The sequence below is a fragment of the Myripristis murdjan genome, chromosome 2 (assembly GCF_902150065.1).
Source record: "Myripristis murdjan chromosome 2, fMyrMur1.1, whole genome shotgun sequence".
Classification (NCBI taxonomy): Eukaryota; Metazoa; Chordata; class Actinopteri; order Holocentriformes; family Holocentridae; genus Myripristis; species Myripristis murdjan.
The window spans coordinates 549,822-573,464 of NC_043981.1; the positions used below are offsets into that span (position 1 = coordinate 549,822).

Consider the following 23,643-nt stretch of genomic DNA (forward strand, 5'->3'; position numbering starts at 1 on the left):
GAAGACTAAACTATAAGAAAGTTACATTTGATCGTCAGTGAAATATTCGTCTAATTAAAGCATGAGGAACCACATCATTTCCCGAAACTGCGAGTTGCAGCCGTAAGTTGTTTCTGTTGTTGTTTGGATTAATAGTCGCCGCATTACCTCTGAAGCGGTAGGAGTTTCATCTTTATTATACTACATAAAAATGCTAATCACTGTTTATGAATGAATGTAGCCATTCAGCAAACCTAGCTATCTGCGCCAACTAAAAGGATTATCACCCTTTCATTTGGGAGCTTTTTCGTTGACGTACTGCAAGCACCACATTCTAGCTAGGTAGCTTGTTAGATTGCCAACACTGCTGCTTAGTTGAAATAGAAAGGCTAGACTTCTCTGGCAATTTAGCATAAAAAAAGATATTGTTAAGAATAACTTTGGGTTGAGTGCTTTTATATACCGGCGCTAGATTTCGCTTACTAATAACAAAAACTAAACGGTTTTGTAATTGTTTTCTTACCTGGTAGGCTACTTCACCGGACGTTGCCGTTTATAATCAAGGATGGAGTCACCAGTGTCATTTAATTTCAAAATAGAGTGTAATACCTTTTCAGCTAAATAAAGCAGAAAAAACAGTCTGACTAAGTGTTGGAATGATTGATTTGTGTCATTTAGAGGGAAAAGGACAAAGTATTTGTTTTTCTTGTTGTATTGGTGGTGTTTCTGTGACAAGTTACTGTCTACTTTAACTCTCAGTGCTAAATCATGGTAATTTTTTCCGTAGTGAAAGCAACCACTAGAAGTTGTAACTGCCACCTGACATAGTACTATATAAAATGAAATTAATGATTCTGATGGGGGGAACTGGGTAGCTGCAGTAGCATTATAATTGGAATAAGCCTGGAAAACAGTATTAACATCTGTAGTTATTATTAATAATTGATTAGGAGTATTAACAAGAATGTTGCAAATTTGGGTGAAATAAACAAATGAATGCCACTTTCAGTGATGTATGAATTTAGAGGTATGTGAAAGAAGTACAGATTAAAGCATTATTATAGTGTGCAACAACAGCAGGGCTGTGTCATATGTAAAATATATGATATTTAATGATTTTAAAATATCAGTATCCACAGCATGGCAATTCCTATAGCCATCCTGGACTGCGATTTGCTGCTGCATGGCCGGGGCCATAAGACACTGGATCGCTTTGATCTGGACTCCGTATCTGACCACTTCCTCCTTACAACATTTGGCTTCCCCAGGGGGTTTATCCTATACCTTGTGGAGTTACTCAGAGAGGTGAGTCTGTTCTGTTCTTCTGGCTGCCATAACTTCTTACAAACCAAATGCCTCTTAACCAAATTCAGACTTGAAGCTAATTTGAGTTAGTGATTTACCTAACTGTTCAGAAACTGTTGCAGCGCCCTCCCTCTGTGGTCCTTCTGAGGATTTCTTCTTTTTAGGCTGGGCCGAGAATAGGCTCAGCATAAGATACTACTGTGCCTGTGAGTGAGAGATCAAACTTACACAATTGGTTGGCAGACCAAAGATGTTGACTGCCATTGGTCGGCCACGTGTTTGACTGTGCCTATTGGCTGTTGGTCTTCCAAAATGAATTAGTACACTGTAGGTCATTCCACATTTATCAAACACAGACAAGAGAGAGAGATAATGTGTGTGATGGTGCTGTGAATTATGCTTCTGATGTGAACAGCCAAGCTCCTGCACAACCATGATTTTATGCTTTGTAGTGCATCTGCAACAAGAATGATTCAAAAGACAGTAGATGAAACACAATGACACAATCTGTTGCAGGATAATAAGTGAAGCATAAAGTTCCTCTCCCAATTCATAATTTATTCCAATGAGCGCCAGCCGAAATTTCAATGTTGATTTATAAGTGAAAACTGGGTGATATTCAGTCTGAATGTCCAAAACCTCTTTTTGCCCTCTTTTCAACCAGCTAAAATGTGATCGGTAAATAGTAGTTATGACAGTTGCGTAGCGGATAGTGTTAGGGTTAGGGTTAGTACTTGAGTAAAGAAGACAACCAGTTTGATTTCCCTGCTGAGGCGAGTAAAATCCATGGTAAAATCTGCATTATTCTGTTTTTGTTTTTCTTGACATTTTGAATGTATCAGCGGTTAAATGTGCATTGTGTATATATACTACCGAAAAATATATCTATTGCAAATCCAGGTGAAAAGTCTTAATACAAACATTCAAGCAACACACACAAATAGTCGGTGAAAAAACTTTCACTTTTTAACCTGTTTTTCACATCCTTTCAACTGAAAAATGCTCACTGGGATGTTACAATAGAGGCTGCAGAAGATAGCTGCTGGGTGGAGATAGGACTGTACTTTATTACACTATTAAGATTATTCTTTTAATTCACAGACCTTCTGCACTACAAAAAAGCATTATCAGACGTTTAGGCTTAAGTGTGTAAATGATGAAAACTGCTTTGACCTAAATAAGCCTAAATTCATGGTCTTTTAACTGGTTGCCCTAGACACATCAGAGTTTCTTTAGGTATTTTACAGGTGACAACATTGTGCCCACCACCACCACCTTTATCTCTTTTTGTTGCAGGAAAAATGCCTGTAAAAACAAAATATTAAAAACATAAGTGTGTGTGTGTGTGTGTGCGTGCGTGCGTGCGTGCGCGTGTGTGTGTGTGTGTGCGTGTGTGCGTATGTGCGTGCACACATGTGCATGCATGCATGTTGATGTGCATGCAGTCTGAAAGTCTACCCAGAGATTTTGAGGAACATCTGACTCCACAGATGAAGATTAATAAAGTTAATTAAAAATGTTCAAAAGCATTTAAACTTCTTGTCATTAATAAACATTTTATAAAGGTCAGTGGAAACTTGCAGCATAAAGAGGTAAATCATTTCCCTGAAAATCAATAATATATCAGAGCTACATGACAGTTAATCATGTCACACATTCAGAAAGCACTTGCTGGACAAAGGAGGTAGACTAGATAAAGATGTTAGGCACAAATGTAACAATCAGAACAAGAAAGTAGGCAAACTACCATAGCAGCAGAACTGTATCATAAAACACTTGGATTCTGTTATGACGTTGAGAATACATCAGTGCTGTTTAACTGTATAAATAATCAATGTTTGAAAACTGCTGCCCAGAACAGCTGCTGTTCACAGAACTGAGGTCAAAACAGCCGCTTTCTAAATGTAGTTTTGGCACAGACATATACTATGTATTGACCTAGTCTTGTTTCCCTATTATTTGTGGGTTTTTTGGGTGTTAATTTTTTCTTGCCTGCTGTGAGTGTTAAAGTCTTGATAAGTGGTATGTGCTCTACCTTTTAAGCTACCAGGGTGCCCCTTTTTCATGTTTTTGAAAGCAATCAAGTGAATTTGCTAGGGAAAAAGGTAATTTGCAAATTAGCCAAAACATATTGGAAAATCGCTAAAGAATTAGAGACAAAAAACAGAAAATTTATTTAATTAATTTATTTTGTGGTGAAGTGTTAGAATATATTTGTCTTTCATGTGGCCACTTCCTCTCACCTTGTCTAGTGTACCTCTAAGTCTGCATTCAGACAGGATCGGGCATTGCAGCAAAAACCCAAGATACCTCATTAATTTTACTTAGAGTAGTCCATTCAAACGCACCCCCCTTTTGTTGTCCATCAAGGTTAGGTACACAGGCATAATACATGTAGTTAGCCAACACATTTTGTGAACACTGAGGCATGGTGACAGATTTTTTTTAAATTCAGTAATGTTTGGTTGAGGCAGAGGAGGAAAATAAGGCAAACAAAATAAACAACAGTTTCACCAGAATGAATTAATGAATGGAACGGGGGGTTGTGTTTGTTGTATTTGGTCCACATGCATGTTCCCTCTTAGATTATTCAAAAAGAGACAAAAAAACAGCATTATTTGCTCCATTTTTTAATATATTTTTTGAACACATGTAATCCTGTCATTCTTTTTCCTATACTGCCCATTTATAGTTTTATAGCCTTCATTAGGTATGTTCATTTATTTGTTCACCATTTGGTGCCAGTGTGTTTTGGCCTTTACACAGAGCAATCAGTCCGTTCTATCAAGGCAAACAAAGTGACCTGCCTTTTGTAGGAGGTGGATGAGGAGTGATGATTAGTATGGCTCTTTTCAATACTTTGATAAATGAAGCCCTAGATCTTTCATCTATGTATATGCATATTGGTGTGCGAGTGTGGTTGTTTGTTTGATTGTGCGTGCGTGCGTGCGTGCGTGCGTGTGTGTATGTGTGTGTGCGTGTGTGTGTGTGTGTGATAGGTCCTCTGTAGACGTACCCAGCGGTCTAGAGCCATCAGTCCAGAGGTCCAGGTGTTGGCTGCTTTGGGCTTCTATACTTCAGGGTCATTCCAAACATCAATGGGAGATGCTATAGGAATCAGCCAAGCATCAATGTCCCGATGTGTGACCAACGTTACCAAAGCTTTGGTGGAGAAAGCTCCCCAGTTCATAACATTCACCAGGTAGGAAAGAGGATGAATCTGGATTATACACACAATTGTCTGACTGTTATCCATTCAGCAGTTGTATAGTGTTAGTATTGTCATTCTTTGTGCTTATGTAGGCCTAAAGGAGATATGTGGGACAATTATGATTGGTGCCACAAAACAAAGGGAATTGTGCTTGTTCTGTTGATCTTTAAAAGTAAAAAGAATTAATTGGTTTAAGAATTTTTAAATTATGGCTAGTGTTTTTGAAATTTTGGCATTTACAACTGTAAACACATAAGCTTCACAAAGTGCTGTCAATAACTAAATCCAGATTAATCAAGAATCCTAATTAAATCAGATCATTAAATCAGATTACTGGTGATTGCTGCTACTTCTGTACTACTGCTACTGTTACTGCTGCTATTGTTATGGCTGCTGCTCCTGCTGTTACCATACTACTACTGCTACTATTGCTACTATTATACTGCTGATTTTACTACTGCTATTACTACTTCTTTTGCTTTTATTAATTCTACTGTTATGTTCAAATGGGAGTTCAAATTGGAAAGTTCAAGTACCATGGACAAAGACAATAAAACATGTGATGCAGGAGAACATGATGCAGTAAAGTAATTAGCAAAAGTGGCCAAAAAGTTACAGAAGCAGAATTGATTAATTATAGTCCGTTACTTCTGTGCATTTGCTGAAAATTTTAGTTTGCTCTTGTTGATAAAGTAACTTGCAAAGTGGTATGAAATTACTTCAGAAACAGATGTGCTTCTGATCTATTGTCAGCACAGCAACACCAACAACTTGCTTTTGTCTGAATAAGCACCAGTTTCTTCCTCTCCACCCACCTGTGCTTGGCACCAAAATACACAGACAGACAAAACAAATTCAAGAAACGGTTGGAGTGCTGCTTGTATTATTATTAATTGTTATTATAATCAGTAATAAAGGGTTCAGTCTTTCCCACTTGGCCTCTCAGACTCAAATGCACTATTACTACTTAGATGACTGCTAATAATAACTGTCTCCAAACAGAGATCCTGCCAGCAAAGAGCAGTCTTTCCAGGAGTTTCAGAGAGTGGCAGGACTCCCAGGTGTCCTGGGGGTGCTAGACTGTGTTCAGGTACAGCAAATCACAACATATTATATCCTATATCATCAAGCATTTATGTAGGAAGTTGCTCTCACTGAGATCAAGCTCTCATTTATAGGAGAGACCCATTTATGAAATATAACAAAAAAAGTAAACATTAAAAAAAGACAAACAATATCCTCACAAGTATCCTCACAATACAGCCATGATCTGGAATGAGTCTCAATATTCTGGTGAAATGGTAAAAGGAATGACCTGTAGTGGTGAACAGTGTGCTTGTGAATATACCATCCTCTGTCAGACTAATAATTTCTACCTGCTAAATGACAGGCTACTTGATCCCTCCTTTTTAATATGTATATGTATGTATGTATATATATATATATATATATATATATATACAGTACAGGCCAAAAGTTTGGACACACCTTCTCATTCAATGTGTTTTCTTTATTTTCATGACTATTTACATTGTAGATTCTCACTGAAGGAATCAAAACTATGAATGAACACATGTGGAGTTATGTACTTAACAAAAAAAGGTAAAATAACTGAAAACATGTTTTATATTCTAGTTTCTTCAAAATAGCCACCCTTTGCTCTGATTACTGCTTTGCACACTCTTGGCATTCTCTCGATGAGCTTCAAGAGGTAGTCACCTGAAATGGTTTTCACTTCACAGGTGTGTCTTATCAGGGTTAATTAGTGTAATTTCTTGCTTTATCAATGGGGTTGGGACCATCAGTTGTGTTGTGCAGAAGTCAGGTTACTACACAGCCGACAGCCCTATTGGACAACTGTTAAAATTCATATTATGGCAAGAACCAATCAGCTAACTAAAGAAAAACCAGTGGCCATCATTACTTTAAGAAATGAAGGTCAGTCAGTCCGGAAAATTGCAAAAACTTTAAATGTGTCCCCAAGTGGAGTCGCAAAAACCATCAAGCGCTACAACGAAACTGGCACACATGAGGACCGACCCAGGAAAGGAAGACCAAGAGTCACCTCTGCTTCTGAGGACAAGTTCATCCGAGTCACCAGCCTCAGAAATCGCAAGTTAACAGCAGCTCAGATCAGAGACCAGATAAATGCCACACAGAGTTCTAGCAGCAGACCCATCTCTAGAACAACTGTTAAGAGGAGACTGCGCGAATCAGGCCTTCATGGTCAAATAGCTGCTAGGAAACCACTGCTAAGGAGAGGCAACACGCATGTTGGTGCCAAGTTATGGTTGATGGTCACTTTATGAATGGGGAGCACAGGTCACGTGGTGTGGGCGTCACCTACTCACCTCAGTAGTGAAATCAGCTGGTTGGGAGAGCGGGCTTTTTTGAATTCACGAGCTGGAGAGAGTGGGTGAGCGGGGGAGGCTCACATTTTTGCTGACCGCATTGCCAATTATTTTTAAATGTTATGTGGGTTTGCAGTTTTAACAATAAACGTACAAAATAAAGCATCGGATCATCGTTTTATTGACGGCCCGCCAGCGAGTCATGCAGGTAAATTCCCTCGTCTCAGCCTCTCGGCGATATTAAAATGTTAGTTGATTATCGCCTAACATTTGTCAGCAAAAATTTGACATAATCGGAGACAGATTGGAGCCAGAGGACCCGACAAAGCCACACGTTGGATGCAGGGCAAGCGATTCATGGAATGGAATCATTAATGGAATGATCACACACACACACACACAAAGGACGGAGCCGCTTGAAAAGGCGCAGCAACCGACCAGCGGTATGTAACCTGCTTTGTTCCGTTGATTCCCTGTGGTGGTCTGTTTTACAAGTTGTAAACTGTAATTCAGCAACAGTTTCAGGTGGTTGCTGCCGTTTGGAAAACTCATTGTGTTGAATACGCTGTGGATGTTGTCTGGACCGCCGGGTCTATTACGCAATTGTGTGTGCCTTTGAACTTGATGGCTGGACTTGATATGCGCTGCTCTATGTGATCGCTGTGGCTATATGTTGATGTGGCTGGCTTTACATTGGATTCTCATGTTGTGATTATTTGCTTGTGCATTCAAAATGAGTGGAACAAATGCTGGTTCAAATGTTGGAAAAATGGAAAAGGAGAAAAGGAAAACTATTCTCACTGAAAAAGCCCTAATAAATAAAATCGAGTCAATTCAAAAGGAGCGCAAATGGAAAATGAATGAAACGAAGGCTCTGCTCTCGTCTGTTAAGGAGCTCATGAAGGATGAGAAAAATGTTTCACTGGTTAAAGAGCAACTCCACATGTTGATGCAATTATCAGAAACTGCCAATGCGCTACAGGACTCTCTAATGCCTTTTATCCCACCCGATGAACAGGAAAGACAAAATGAATGGTTCTCAAAATTCAATAAACATACAAATGGATTCATTGAGGATGTCAAAGCCTGGATCTCAGTAATAGGAACCTCAAACAAACATGTCGTAGTCGGAGCCCTCAGCATTTGTACAGAGACAGAATACAGGCCCAAGGGCTACGGATTATCCATCCTCTCTTCATAGAGATGCCCAACCTTTCTTCAGTAACAGTAATAGTGAACAGAGCAACATGTTGACCATAATGCAAAAACAAAATGAAATAACTTCAATGCTGGTACGTCAGCAATGCCTTGCTTCACTACCTAAAAAGGACATTCCACTATTTGATGGTGACCCTTTGCAATACCATGCCTTTATGCAATCATTTCAACAGACAATAGAAGACAGGACTGACAATGCTGCTGACTGTCTGCACTACTTGGAGCAATACACTAGGGGGCAGCCTAAACAGCTAGTCAGAAGCTGCCAGCATATAACTGATGGCCAGGTTTAGAAAGGAGCCCATTGTGCTGATGTCTGACATTGAGGCCATGTTCCATCAAGTTCGGGTGCCAGAGGCAGATGCTGACTTGCTCCGATTTTTCTGGTGGCCCAATGGGGACTTCAGTCAACCTATGGTGGAACACAGGATGGTCGTCCATTTGTTTGGCGCGACATCATCCCCAAGCTGCTCTAACTTCGCTCTCCGGAAGTGCGCCGAACAGTTCTTCAACCAGCAAGTGCTTGAGACCATCTTGCACAGCTTTTATGTCGACGACTGTCTTGCTTCTACAGCCACAGAAGAGGAAGCCATATCCCTCTACCAGGACTTGGTGACTATCTGTGCCAAGGGGGGCTTCCATCTAACAAAATGGCTAAGTAACAGTCGCCGTGTGCTGGCGGCAATACCGGAGGAAGAAAGAGCAAAGGAGGTTAAAGACCTGGATCTGGACCACGACATCCTTCCGGTTGAGAGAGCACTGGGAGTTCGTTGGTGTGTCCAGTCCGACACCTTTAGGTTCAGTGTAACCTTCCAGGACCGACCACTGACAAGAAGAGGAATACTCTCTACCGTCAGCTCTTTCTATGACCCTCTGGGGATATTGGCCCCTGTGGTTTTCACAGCCAAAAGGATCATTCAAAACCTATGCCGGAAAGGGCTAGGATGGGATGACGTCATACCAACATCTGTTGCACAGGAGTGGGTCAGCTGGCTCAAAGAGTTACATCTGTTGGAGGGCCTCAGCGTCAGACAATGTTTAAAACCACCTGACTTTGGAGAAGCAACCAGCGCCCAGCTGCACCACTTTGCTGATGCAAGCGAAGAGGGATACGGTACTGTCACTTATTTGCTGCTGCGCAATAACTGTTCCCAGACCCATGTTGCCTTCATAATGGGAAAGTCCAGGGTGACACCCTTAAAGCCTGTGACAATCCTACGTATGGAGTTAACTGCGGCGGTTGTGGCAGCTCGCATGGACAGGGTATGGAGGAAGGAGCTAGGACTGCAGCTGCAAGCCTCTGTGTTCTGGTCTGACAGTACCTCTGTGTTGAAATATATCAAGAATGAAACATCAAGATTTCGCATCTTTGTAGCAAACAGAGTCGCAGAGATTCTTAAGATGTCTGATGCCTCACAATGGAGGTACGTAGGTACTGCTCACAATCTCGCAGACCTGGCCTCCAGAGGCATGAAGGCAGAGTTGTTCCTGAAGAATGAGACATGGATAGCTGGTCCTCCATTTCTCATGTGACCAGAGGAGACCTGGCCTGTTAATCCTGACAACTTGGGAGAACTGACACCTGGAGATCCAGAGATCAAGGTTTCAGCTGCCACTGTCTCAATGGAACAAAGGGATGATGCTGTGACGAGTTTGATCAACCACAGCTCATCATGGCGACGTCTGACACGAGTGATGGCATGGATTCTTAGGCTCAGAACTGTTCTCTGGAACAACAGAAAGAGGAGAGAGGTTACTGAACATCCTGTTCAGTCGGTATCGGACGAACCTCAACATAAAGACGCAGGAAAACCTTGTCATGACTGTCTCTCATTGGGAGAGATCAGAGATGCCAAACTGGAGATAGTTAAGTTCTGCCAGAGAAAGAGGTTCTCTGAAGAGTTCTCCTGTCTCCAGAAGGGAAAGAGTGTGAGAGGAAGCAGTCACCTGTACAAGCTGAATCCCATATTGGAAGATGGGGTGTTGAGAGTCGGAGGACGGCTTAGTAAGGCTGCTATGCCCGAGGAGGCCAAACATCCAGCCATAGTAGCTAAAGACCTCCATATCTCAGACCTCATCCTACGGCAGATACATCAGGAGGTTGGCCACGGTGGTAGGAACCATATGTTGTCAAGGCTGCGCCAGCATTATTGGATTCCTGCTGCAGGCGTTGCCATAAGAAAGATCATATCCAATGTGTTATTTGTCGTCGGCTACATGGATCTGCTGGTCAACAGCAAATGGCGGACTTGCCGGGTGATAGAGTTTCAGCTGGAGAACCTCCATTCACCTATGTTGGCGTAGATTACTTTGGCCCCTTTGACATCAAGCGTGGCAGAAGTGTTGTTAAACGATACGGAGTAATCTTCACATGTTTGTCAATAAGAGCTGTACACATTGAAGTTGCCTCATCTTTGGACACTGATTCGTTCATCAACGCCTTAAGGCGCTTTGTCGCGAGAAGAGGCCAGGTCAAAGAGCTACACTCCGACAATGGCACAAACTTCATCGGTGCAGAGCGTGAACTGAAACGTGCCATTGATGGATGGAACCTGGAGCAAATCAATGACGTGCTCTCACTTAAGGGGATCAAGTGGACGTTTAACCCTCCTACTGGATCACATCATGGCGGAGTATGGGAGAGGTTAATCCGTTCAATTAGAAAGATTCTCAATTCCACTCTGAGAACACAAAACTTGGATGAGGAGGGACTTCATACAGTGCTCTGTGAGGTGGAGTCAATTCTTAACAGTAGACCCATCACTAAGGAATCAACAGACCCAAATGACTTGGAAGCGTTAACACCCAATCATCTGCTGCTTCTTAAAGTCAGACAGAAATGGACAAAGATCAAGCGAAACTTCATCCCTGGGGACATCGTGCTCATAATGGATGATTCGGCTCCTCGGAATTCTTGGATCATTGGGAGGATCACAGAGACTGTTCCAGACCGAAATGGGCTTGTGAGACAAGTATGGATCAAGACCCGAACCACCTCTCTCTGCAGGCCTGTGACAAAAATCTGCCTTCTGCAGGAGTCGATGGAGCCATGAGGGCTTCACTGCTTTCCATGACTATGGGTCAAATTGACCTTTCCCTAGACTTGTGGATTAACTTGACTTTTACTTGACATTGAATTCATCTGACTTGTGCCTTGACTATTGATTATTCTGGTGTTTTGGATTTACTTGGCTTTTTTGGGAGGGGGGCTTTATTCAAGAAGAGATTCAAGACCTGCAATGAGCTATGGACTTCTTAGTGAACTTCTTCTCAGGGAACAAAATTGTGAAAAAAAGGGGAAAACAGACAGTTGTAATTGTGTTTTTCTTACATGTGATGTATTCTTTCCTTAATAATGGGTTGGTAATTATTACTGTGTAATGACTGTAATAATTAGGGGCCGGAATGTTGGTGCCAAGTTATGGTTGATGGTCACTTTATGAATGGGGAGCACAGGTCACGTGGTGTGGGCGTCACCTACTCACCTCAGTAGTGAAATCAGCTGGTTGGGAGAGCGGGCTTTTTTGAATTCACGAGCTGGAGAGAGTGGGTGAGCGGGGGAGGCTCACATTTTTGCTGACCGCATTGCCAATTATTTTTAAATGTTATGTGGGTTTGCAGTTTTAACAATAAACGTACAAAATAAAGCATCGGATCATCGTTTTATTGACGGCCTGCCAGCGAGTCATGCAGGTAAATTCCCTCGTCTCAGCCTCTCGGCGATATTAAAATGTTCGTTGATAATCGCCTAACAACGCAGAAGAGATTTGTTTGGGCCAAGAAACACAAGGAATGGACATTAGACCAGTGGAAATCTGTGCTTTAGTCTGATGAGTTCAAATTTGAGATCTTTGGTTCCAACCGCCGTGTCTTTGTGAGACGCAGAAAAGGTGAGCGGATGGATTCCACATGCCTGGTTCCCTCTGTGAAGCATGGAGGAGGAGGTGTGATGGTGGGGGGGTGTTTTGCTGGTGACACTGTTGGGGATTTATTCAAAATTGAAGGCACACTGGACCAGCATGGCTACCACAGCATCCTGCAGCAACATGCCATGCCATCCGGTTTGCATTTAGTTGGACGATCATTTATTTTTCAACAGGACAATGAGCCCAAACACACCTCCAGGCTGTGTAAGGGCTATTTGACCAAGAAGGAGAGTGATGGAGTGCTGCGGCAGATGACCTGGCCTCCACAGTCACCGGACCTGAACCCAATCCAGATGGTTTGGGGTGAGCTGGACCGCAGAGTGAAGGCAAAGGGGCCAACAAGTGCTAAACACCTCTGGGAACTCCTTCAAGACTGTTGGAAAACCATTTCAGGTGACTACCTCTTGAAGCTCATCGAGAGAATGCCAAGAGTGTGCAAAGCAGTAATCAGAGCAAAGGGTGGCTATTTTGAAGAAACTAGAATATAAAACGTGTTTTCAGTTATTTCACCTTTTTTTGTTAAGTACATAACTCCACGTGTTCATTCATAGTTTTGATTCCTTCAGTGAGAATCTACAATGTAAATAGTCATGAAAATAAAGAAAACACATTGAATGAGAAGGTGTGTCCAAACTTTTGGCCTGTACTGTATATATATATATATATGTGTGTGTGTGTGTGTGTGTGTGTGTATATGTCCAGGTCGCTATTAAAGCTCCAAACAGTGAAGACTCCTCATATGTGAACAAGAGGGGCTTTCATTCTGTTGGCTGTCAGCTGGTTTGTGATGCCAGAGGGCTGTTACTCAGTGCCGAAACACACTGGCCTGGCGGACTCAAAGACACTGAAGTCCTGGAAAGATCTGCAGTCTACAAACTAATAAAGGACACTGATGATGGCTGGCTACTGGGTGAGACATAAATAATAAATTGTTTCCCCCCTGACACCTCTGGGACTTGTGATCCTTGTTCTTCATACAACATGAAATTAAGCTATTGAACACTAGAAGCTACTTGTGCATGAAAAGCAAGAGGTTACATGGTGCACGCTCACTACTCAGGTAGGCAGTGAGTGACTGCTAAGATTTTTATCAATAATCTTATGAATAGTAATGTTTGTCTCGTTTTCCTTTTCTTCTTCAGACTCATAATCCAAACCAAAAGCTTTGGAAACATATCCATTGTTAGCGACACAGAGAATGTTGTCTGACTTAGCTGTTGTCAGTGGCTCTAGCTTAACAGGAGCAGCATCACCTGTTAGTGATAGATAAAAAGCAGTTGGTTTGATAGCTGTTGTAGTGGAATAATACAGATAAAATGATGTGGCTCCTATGATGTTATAGTAAATAACATGGTTTTCGACCAAGAAGATTGTTTGAACAGAAACCTCTGTTGTATAATGTCCATTATTACACTTTTTTACGCTCTGCACTTTACAAAATTTGGAAGCTGCTGCTATATTTACACTGTATAGACAAAGGTATTGAGACATACTGTACCTCTTACCCATTGAATTCAGGTATTTCATTCAGTCTAATTGCCAGAGGTGTAGGATGTCCAAGCCATGCAGTCTACCTTTACAAACATTTGTGAAAGCATGGGTTGTTAAAGAGTGCACTGAATTTGAGCCTGGTACTGTAGTATAGTAAGGTAATAGGTCGCCACCATTGCAACAGGTCAGTTTGTGAAATTTCTTCCCTCCTAGATATTCCACCATCCACTGTATTATTGCAAATCAGAAGCATATAAGAATCATAGCAACTAGGGCTGGGCGATATACCAAAAATTTACCGATACCGAAATTTATGACGATAACCGACGTCACTTTGCTCATGTCGGTAAGTTCGGTATTTTAAAAAACAAAATAAAAGTCGTTTTTGTCTTTTTTGGCTGTGTGTAAGTAGGCATGTTCATGTCCCTTTAAGACGCTGTACTACGTGTACAGCGTGTGTAGTCATGTGACTTCACCCCCTCCAGTCGAGTAAGCCCTGACTGCAGTCCGCAGATCAAGGAGTGGCTCAACGTGGGTGGAGCTAAACGTTTGACTCCTCCCACTTGCTCAATAGCAAGCGACCGGAAGAGGTTGCTAACGCTAACCCTAACCTTAACCCTTCACCTAACCCTAACCTTAACCCTTTACCTAACCCTAACCTTAACCCTAACCAGATGGTGCCGTGACCTGCTAACTGTAGTCACCGCACGGAGGCAAACGTTTAGCTCCACCCACATTTAGCCCAACCCCGATCTGCGGACTGCAGTCAGGTGCAATCGCTCCAGTCTGCAACAAGAAGGGAAAGAGACACTGAGGAAATGGAGGACGGTTCAAATGTAGAAGCGGCTGCGGCTGTAGCTGAGGTAGTCAGTTGTTCAATAAATTTAACTAAAAGTATTTAATATGTATTTTCTTGAGTTATTCTCAGACAGCACAGAGTTAGAGTTGCACTTCTCAGGCATGCAAACTTGTCGCCTTTCGGCTACAATCGGCGTTTTTTTTTTTTTTTTTTTTTTTTTGGGTCAATCGGGTCATTCACGTGAATCGCGCAGTTTGGAAGAGACACCTGGCTTCTGAGTCCGATGGAAAGTTTTAACGTTAGCTTGAAGGAACCGCCTTAAGTTAAATTAGACCTTGCATAACGTTATGCTTCGAGCAAAATGGCTAACGTTAGTTAGCAAGACAAGCAGGCCATATGATGCTGGAATTTCCATTAGCAAGATAGAGAACTAATTATCCAGCTAACATTAGCTAGTTCTAATGTTAATTCCAGCATGGTCTGCTTGTCTTGCTAACTAACGTTAGCCATTTAGCTCTTTTAGCCATTTAACTAGCAACTCCCGTTATAGGAGAAAGGGGTACCCCACCCCCCACCCCCCGGACTCCCGCGACACTGTCACCTTTTTTACTATGAGGAGTTTGCATGTCTGACTTCTGTAAATACAGCAGTTATAGCAAGTAGGAGGCATACTGTCAATAAAACTGGCCGTGGAGCAAGAAATTAAGCTGCCATTGCCCCATCTAGTGGCGAACGGAAAAAAACTTTCCTTCCATTGCAATAAATAGGTCCAGGGAGGCATACTGTTATATCGTGATATTGATTTGAGGCCATATCGCCCAGCCCTAATAGCAACTCAGCCACGAAGTGGCAGACCACTTAAAGTTACTGGGTGGGGTAACCAAGCGCGACAAATCACACTTCTCTGTCTAGCAGTCTTATGGATAAGTCTGGGTTTGACAAATGCTGGGAGAACATTACCTGCCTGACTGCACTCTGCCAACTGTAAAGTTTACTGGAGGAGGGATAATGCTATAGCCCCATTTCTGTTCAGGCATGACTATGCCCCAGTGCACAAAGCAAGGTCCATAAGGCAAGGTTGGCTGAGTTTTGTGTGGAATAACTTGACTGGCCTGCACAGAGCTCTGAAAAAAACGTATTAGTGTTATGTACAGAGAATAAAAAGGAAACAAACTAACCAAAAAAAACTACCAACTAATGGAAAAAATGAAGTAGAAGACAATAGTGCAATGGAGCCGAGTGCAAAGATGCTGGAATAAATATTAGATATGGATATACAGTATGCATGGGGTGGATATGGAGTTAAAAAAAAAAATCAGTATATAGTACAGAGTTCTAAAAATGTATTGACAATGATGATATGTTAATAAACTGTGATGCTACCAATATAATTAGAATAAAATAAGTATGTATAGTGGATGTTACAGGTTATTGCACAGGGATTGTTCCTGATACTGTGAGTCTGATTAAGTGTTTATCAAAGTGATGGCCTGTGGGTAGAAACTGTTCCTGTGTCTGGTAGTCTTGGCATACAGTGTTGTGTAGTAGAGCATTACCGAAAAGGTTGACCCGTCGAAACATTGACGTTAAAGCCCCCGGTCTGCGCTCCACTACAGGCTCTTCACCGCTCTGCTAAGCTCCCCTCCGGTCGGGGGGCATTACCGGGCGGCGCTCCGGTAATGGACCACCCCCCCACAGACGTCAGGGTGACAGCCTGTAGTCATTCAGTCCTGTGATGGCAGGTTTCATGGGGACCGAGATGATTGTGGAGCATTTGAAGCAGGAGGGAACTACACACAGGTCTAGTGATATGTTCAAGATCCGCGTGAAGATGAGGGCCAGCTGGTCAGCACAGACTTTAAGACAAGAGGGTGACACACCTTCAGGGCCTGGTCCCTTCCTGATCTTTTGTCTCCAGAAGAGCTAATACACTTCTGCATTCCAGATCCTGAGTGCAGGTGGGGGGTCGGTGGGGAGGGGTGAGAGGGTGGCAGGGGGTACTGATGGTTGGTGTACTGGTGTCCTGCAGGGCTCTCCACACTGACGCAGGGCTGTTGGCTGAAATTTTTTTCAGCTTTTCTATGTAGCTCCTCTTGGCTACCGTGATCTCTTTAGTCAGTGTGTTTCTGGCTTGATTAGGACTCTATCCCAAAAAATCCCAGACACACTCAAAAATCTTGTAGAAAGCCTTCCCAGAAGAGTGGAAGCCGTTAAAGATACAAAGGGGGGACCAACTCCATATTAATGGCTATGGATTTAGAATGGGATGTCATAAAAGCTCCTGTAGATGTAATGTGTAGGTGGCCCAATACTTTTGCTGATATAGTGTATCTATCTATCGAAAATTCAACCGTTTTACATAATCAGCCAAGCCACTTAAATCTGTTCCACTCTACATTGGTAAATATTGGCTGGCTCACATTAAAGGATGTTTGTCTCCTAGGTGACCGGCGCTACCCTCTCAAGAAGTGGTTGATGACCCCAGTCTGTTACCCAGAATCCCCTGCAGAGTTTCGATATAACCTTGCCCATGCTGCTACGCATGAGATAGTGGATAGGACCTTCAGAGCAATCCAGACCAGATTCAGATGTTTAGATGGCTCCAAAGGATATCTACAGGTACTATTATGTTCTATTTTACTGTATTTTCTCTTAAGGATTCTCACTGCTGAATTTCTATAATATGGAGTATTCTAGATAGGGAATGTCACAAAACTTGATAAATTCTGGGGAATTTACTAATGGGTCACTTATACGAATATGACAATGTATTTTACAGTTTGTTGCACACATTCATTGCATTCGATGGTTTTCATGCTAACTGGAGCAGAAACCAGACTCAAAAACAGCATTAACGTAAAAGGAAATAGGAACGTTTTTAGATCATAGATGCACTCTGATGTAGATGGAAAGTCGTGGAAAAGACTTAAGTCTTGATTTATGCATCAAGACCACAGTAGATACCCTAATTTCTTATTCTCCAGAAACGAGATTGCCCTTCCTACTGATCAGGGATGTCTTTAACAAAGCCACTCTTATCACCTTTCCTTTTTTCCCCACTATGCAGTATTCCCCAGAGAAAAGTTCATCCATCCTCCTGGCCTGCTGCGTTCTCCATAACGCCTCCCTGCAGTCTGGGTTAGATGCCTGGACTCTTGAGCGGACAGATCCTCTGGAACAACCTGAGAGCCTGGAACAAAGACCTGAAGACCGAGATACTGAGGCAGAGGAAAGACGAAAACAACTCATACTGACACATTTCAGTTGAAGTGCTGAGTGGACTCCAAATGCCAGTTTGTATAGGTATGATCATAGCTGTAGTCAGCACCAGTTTTGTCAAATCCAAGTCAGCTCCAAGACCAAGGCCTATAATAACTGAAAGTTATTACAGGCCTTAAGTTCAGTGAAAGATAACAGTAAAAAATCATTCATTTTTATTCCTACTCTCAAACATAAAAATAAAAGCTAGTTACCATTCTTTTGACTTACGTAAATCATGCAGGAGTACTAAAGATTTCACAACATACACTCCTGATCAAAATCTTAAGACCAGTTGAGAAATTGCAAGAATTTACATTTTGCACTGTTCTTAAGAATCACCTTAAGAATCATCTTAAGAAGGTTCTAAGTAGAGCTTCAAAATGCAAAAAGAAGAAATGGGAGTGAGACAAAAAGAAAAAAAAAATTGAGTAAGCAATTTATTGCAAACAACCATTAAACTGAAATAGGCTGTTCATCAGCTGATCAAAAGTTTAAGACCACTGCCTTGAAAAGCCCAAATCTTGGCAAAAATGTGGATTCAGTGTAATTTTCTGTCAGGTATCCACACTGTCATGACCTCCTGATGGCAAAGGCAAAAAAGCTTTCTCTCTTTGAACGCGGTCGGATTGTTGAGCTGCATAAGCAAGGCCCAACAGCAAGGCCCTCAAGGCGTGCCATTGCTGCTGAGGTTGGACGCATTAAGACAGTCATTTTTAACTTCCTTAAAGATCCTGAGGGTTATGGAACAAAAAAGTCAAGTGGTAGACCCAAAAAAATTTCATCGGCCCTGAGCCAGAGGATCCAATTGGCTGTCCGTCAAGACACGGGACGGTCCTCGGCCCAAATTAAGCTTGTCACTGGTGCCAACTGCAGTCCGATAACCATCAGACGGCATCTGCGAGAGAAGGGTTTTAAGAACAAAAAACGTCTTCAAAGGCCTCATCTCCTTCAACGGCACAAAATTGCCCGTTTGGAGTTTGCACGAGAGCACCAAACATGGGACACTGAAAGGTGGAAAAAAGTTGTATTCTCTGATGAGAAAAAAAATTTAACCTTGACAGTCCTGATGGCTTCCAACGTTACTGGCATGACAAGGAGATCCCACCTGAGATGTTTTCTACACAGCACAGTGGAGCGGACGGCATCATGATCTGGGGGGCTTTTTGCTTCAATGGAGCAATGGAGCTTCAGGTTGTGCAGAGGCGTCAAGCGGCAGCTGGCTGTGTGGAGATGTTGCAGGGGGCATCCCTCATGACTGAAGGCCATCGTCTGTGTGGTGATGACTGGGTTTTTCAACAGGACAACGCTGCAGTTCACAATGCCCGCCTGACAAAGGACTTCTTCCAGAGAAATAACATCACTCTTTTGAACCATCCTGCATGTTCCCCTGATCTAAATCCAATTGAGAACATTTGGGATTGGATGGCAAGGGAAATATACAGAAATGGACACCAGTTCCAGACAGTGGATGCCCTCCATGAAGCCATCTTCACCACTTGGAGCAACATTCCCACTAGCCTCCTGGAAACACTGGCATCAAGCATGCTGAAACGAATTTTTGAGGTGATTACCAAGAAAGCTTTTTTGCCTTTGCCATCAGGAGGTCATGACAGTGTGGATACCTGACAGAAAATGACACTGAATCTACATTTTTAAAGGCAGTGGTCTTAAACTTTTGATCAGCTGATGAACAGCCTATTTCAGTTTAATGGTTGTTTGCAATAAATTGCTTACTCAATTTTTTTTATTTTTTTTTTTGTCTCACTCCCATTTCTTCTTTTTGCATTTTGAAGCTCTACTTAAAACCTTCTTAAGATCCAACAGTGCAAAATGTAAATTCTTGCAATTTCTCAACTGGTCTTAAGATTTTGATCAGGAGTGTATAATCAAAATCCCTTGATTTTTTGTTTTTACACATATTGGAGTGGAATGAATGGAAACCAATGGCTTGATAAAGGGTAGCAAAAATGATACCAAAGGGAAAGATCAGCAGTGAAGTACATATATTTTGTAGATGCTACACTAAACATGCTAAATCACTGGTATAGTCCTTCAAGAGACCTCCACGGGTCTCTAAACAAGGTTAGGAGTAGGGCTGCAAAGGGGCGGAAAATTTCAGAAACTTTCCAGAAATTTTCCATGGGAGTTTACACTGGGGAATTTTGGAAATATTCGAAGTTGGAAACTTTCGATGGAAATTAATGGAATATATGGGAATTTATGGAAATTAACTGGAAACTGGGGTTAATTTACACAAATATTTTTGACTTTTATTTGTCAGCAGAAGTTTAATCGATTTTTTCATGAACATGACTGACTGATCACAAACCTGAATTCAAAAAGCATGACTGCTGAATGAAGTAAACACATTCCCTGAGACCCCTCAAAAATGTACACACACACACACACATATATTCTCACGTACATACATACATACATATATGCATACATATGTATATATATATATATGAGTGTGTGTATTTGTGTGTGTGTACACATTTTGATTTATTTTTGATATTATTTTTGATTTTTTTGCTAGTTAAACTTTAATACGATAGATCAAATATATTTACCCCAGTAATATCATCAAAACTTAACATACACGGATATAGTCCGTGGGCTCAAATGCAGCAGTATGGTTTCAATAGTCCTGCTATAGTGCGCAGGACTCTAGAAAGTATCTGTGTATGTGATTGAAAAATGCACAGTGCGTGCAAGGGGTGTGGCCTCAAAGGACCTGGGCAGTGAGCTTCCAGAAGCGATATCCCAATGATACTCTGTAACTAGGATTATGATTAGCCATAATGTCGTAATCATTAAAGGCAGACTGACCACGAGCTATGAGATTATAAAACAATGATTTCTGCTCCTGTAGAAGCTACAAGTCTGTATAAAATCAACCCTGTTTTTGGAAAAATGAGTTTTATTCAGTGTCACGGTAAAGTACTACACTACCCACAATCCTAACCACAGCTCTGACTGGTGGAGCTAGCTCTTACCTTGGAAACGTTTACTGTACCCACGAGTGTCTTCGTCGGCTTGTGAGTTACGTCAGTAACATTAACATTAGTCAACACTGGTAACATTGGTTAAGATAATAATAGCATTAACGTTAGCTAAAGGGCGTTAGCTAAAGTTTGGATCATGCTGGATCAACTCGAAATTAACCAACGAGTCGAATTCCAATAACAACTGCTGCTCCTTTTAGAAATCGTGCTGCTGGCACAACAACAGGAAGAGCAGCGACCATACGTCAGACAGTCTACGTAAGTCTGCAGAAAAAAAGCCGCGCCCCCTAGCATTTTGGCGGAGAATTGCTTAGTGTACTAAGCAGAACCATACAAAGCACACACCATCTGCGTAGCAACTGTGTGCACGTTGCATCTAGTGTCCGCAGAACCATAATTTCGGCCTTAACATTATTAGTTCGCTAAAGACTGTCCTCAAGAATTGAAGTCTCTCACCATTAGGGTTGGGTACTGAAACGCGGTGCCAATAGGCACCGGTTCCGATGTATACGGTAGTAACGAGACTGATTAAGAACAAAAATTTTGGTGCCTCATTTCGGTGCCGGCCGCTGGTGTTCCGGCGTCAACTTGCGTTTGTTGAACATGACGTCAGTGCCGCTACTCCGCACACTTGTTGATCAGAACTGATAGTGAGAGGATCAATAAAGATTCCGAAGGCAAAATGCTCCAAGGTTTGGCTACATTTCACGTCTAAGGAGGTGCAGACTCTGCACCATGCAGCAGATGCCTTAAAGCAATGTTATGCAAGGTAGGTAACACGTCGAATTTAATGAAACATCTGGCACACATGCAGTTTATTTCAAAGCCGAACAATGCACCGTGTTTGATAATCTACATCAGCGGTCCACAACCACCGGTCCGCGGACCAATAGCGGGCTGTGAGACATTCCCAAGTGGGCCATGCAGCCCGACTGTAACCACCGCTCCCCCACGGTTGCACACCGATGGCACGAGTTTATTAGTACCATATGTTACTTGTATTTATATTGTTTAAATATTTAAGTTAATATTGTATTCAGTATTAACCCTACTGCAGAGACCCTATTTTAGATTTGGATGGTGAGGTGGAAAATAGCCTAAGTCAAATAAGCTGTTATTCTTTGTGTTGCTTGCTGCTGTAGCCTGCCAGTGTTTTCATGAATCATGATTGTGTTGGTGTTACCCCTGGCTCCTTGAACTGTGTTTTTGATATTTAATATCATTAAAAACATGGTTTTTAAAAATTCTTTTCACATCTTTATTTTTTTACACCAAATTAAATATAAGAGTATCGATAAGGGTATCGATAAGTACTGGCACCGATAAGCGATATTGATACCATGAAAATCCTAAAGATATACATCCCTACTCACCATATAACGCCGATCCACTGTTCTTTTAAGCATTGAGACGTTGGAAGCCAATGTAAAGCAGAACAGCTGTGGACAGTAAAATGGTGATTACAATCTGGTACAAAACACTGCACCATTGCTGTCCTGCTCGCTCAATCACTATTTAAACACCGCGCTCACCAGCTAACGTTACATACGAAGCCATTACAGGGGGACCTAATAAAGTGGCCACTGAGTGTGTAAGACTTAATTTAAAAATATGTCTTTTATTAAACTGCTGCTTGATTTAGCAACTACTAATACAAAAGACTAAAAAATAAATCAGTTTTTGTCCATTTAAAATTAATATCTAAAGGTATTTGTTCAGTAAATTAATTCAATTAATTGTCTGATTCTTAATTGGAAAAAGGCTTAGAGTTAACATGCATTATGGTAATGTCTCTAGTTGCACAGAGTTTTATTTTTACATGAGCAAAATTAACAGCATTTTTAACCGCATTTTTAAATATGTTTTCTTCGGTATAACAAAGCCAATTGAACATCCGGGAGACAAGTCCTGGGTGGAAGAGGTTAAAAGCCAATACAATTCCAAAAGCTAATTATTTTACCTGGATAAGTCTGCATCGTTCACAAGTCTGACATGCCTTCTTTTCAAATATTCATGCGTGACCAACGTGCTTCTGTGAAATGCAAGGTCCGCTTTACAAATCTTGCAGCCAGTCCTCATCTTTGCAGGATTTAGGGTGAAATACCCCCAGACTTTGGTAGTTTTGGGACGCGATGGTGTTGCATCGGCCGCCAACATTTTGCTACATTTTGTGTTAACCTGTTGCTCCCCAGTCACTGAGTACATTTACATGCACACCATATTCCTGTTTTAACCGGAATACCGTATTTCCCCAATTAATCGCCCGGGCGTTTAATACACAAAATCAACTTGGACCCCAGGCGTTTAAAAGAACTAGGCGGCTATTCGCTGCAGGCCTTTATTTATTTTTGCACAGACCTGCACCAGGCCATTATTGTGATAACAGTTACTGTCCAACATATTTACAGTCGGTAGATTTAAGATTACGGACATCATTTTTTTCTAACATTAGCTCGCTCTCTTATTTTAACAGAAAACGGAAGTGTCACACAGTTATTGTGCGGATAACTGTTTACTTCTGCAAAAATAAGGTGAATAGCCTTATTTTGGGTTACCTCAATATAATGCAAATAATCATCCCGGTTATTCGGGTGGGCGTTTAATACGCAAAATGGGTGCAGACCCCAGGCGTTTAAAAGAACCAGGCGGCTATTTGCGGCCGGGCGATTAATTGGTGAAATACGGTATTCGCAATATTCCGGTTGCGCACGTGTCATGTAAACAGGCACCGAACCCGATTAAGGCCATATTCCGGTTGGAGAGAATTCCGATTAAGACCCCTGGCATATGCCTGTTCCAACCGGAATATTGTGCCATGCCACCTTAGTTGGAAAATGCCCTAAACTCGAATATTCAGTCACGACTGCGCATGCTCGATTCGCAAGGAATTCTGGGGCGTCTTTGTTGCAATGGTTACTGCAAGCGGGGAAAACTATAGACATAATATACATATATTACATCTATGGGGAAAATGACATGGCGCACACTACAGCATGGCGAACAGCAGCAAGAGCCAGGAGACTGCAGTCTGCTTTCAGCTGATTAAAGACTTAAATATCATGGAGTATATCGATGGGAGAAAAAACAGAAATAG

General features: G+C 41.8%; 1 protein-coding gene across 3 annotated transcripts in view; it reads left to right on the forward strand.

The window, feature by feature from the left end:
- Positions 1-100: 100 nt before the first annotated feature.
- harbi1 (harbinger transposase derived 1) overlaps positions 101-23,643 on the forward strand; it is a 62,521-nt gene continuing 38,978 nt past the window's right edge. For 2 of the 3 annotated variants that reach the window (XM_030070741.1, XM_030070724.1), the window contains exons 1-7: positions 101-157; positions 1,110-1,284; positions 4,284-4,486; positions 5,498-5,585; positions 12,693-12,900; positions 16,724-16,899; positions 17,348-17,583. In XM_030070741.1, coding sequence (XP_029926601.1) covers positions 1,120-1,284; positions 4,284-4,486; positions 5,498-5,585; positions 12,693-12,900; positions 16,724-16,899; positions 17,348-17,548 — 1,041 coding nt within the window. In that variant the 5' untranslated portion in view covers positions 101-157; positions 1,110-1,119 and the 3' untranslated portion in view covers positions 17,549-17,583. Of the gene's footprint in view, positions 158-230; positions 322-1,109; positions 1,285-4,283; positions 4,487-5,497; positions 5,586-12,692; positions 12,901-16,723; positions 16,900-17,347; positions 17,584-23,643 lie in introns of those variants that run through there. The other variant, XM_030070733.1, reaches the window with a different exon arrangement.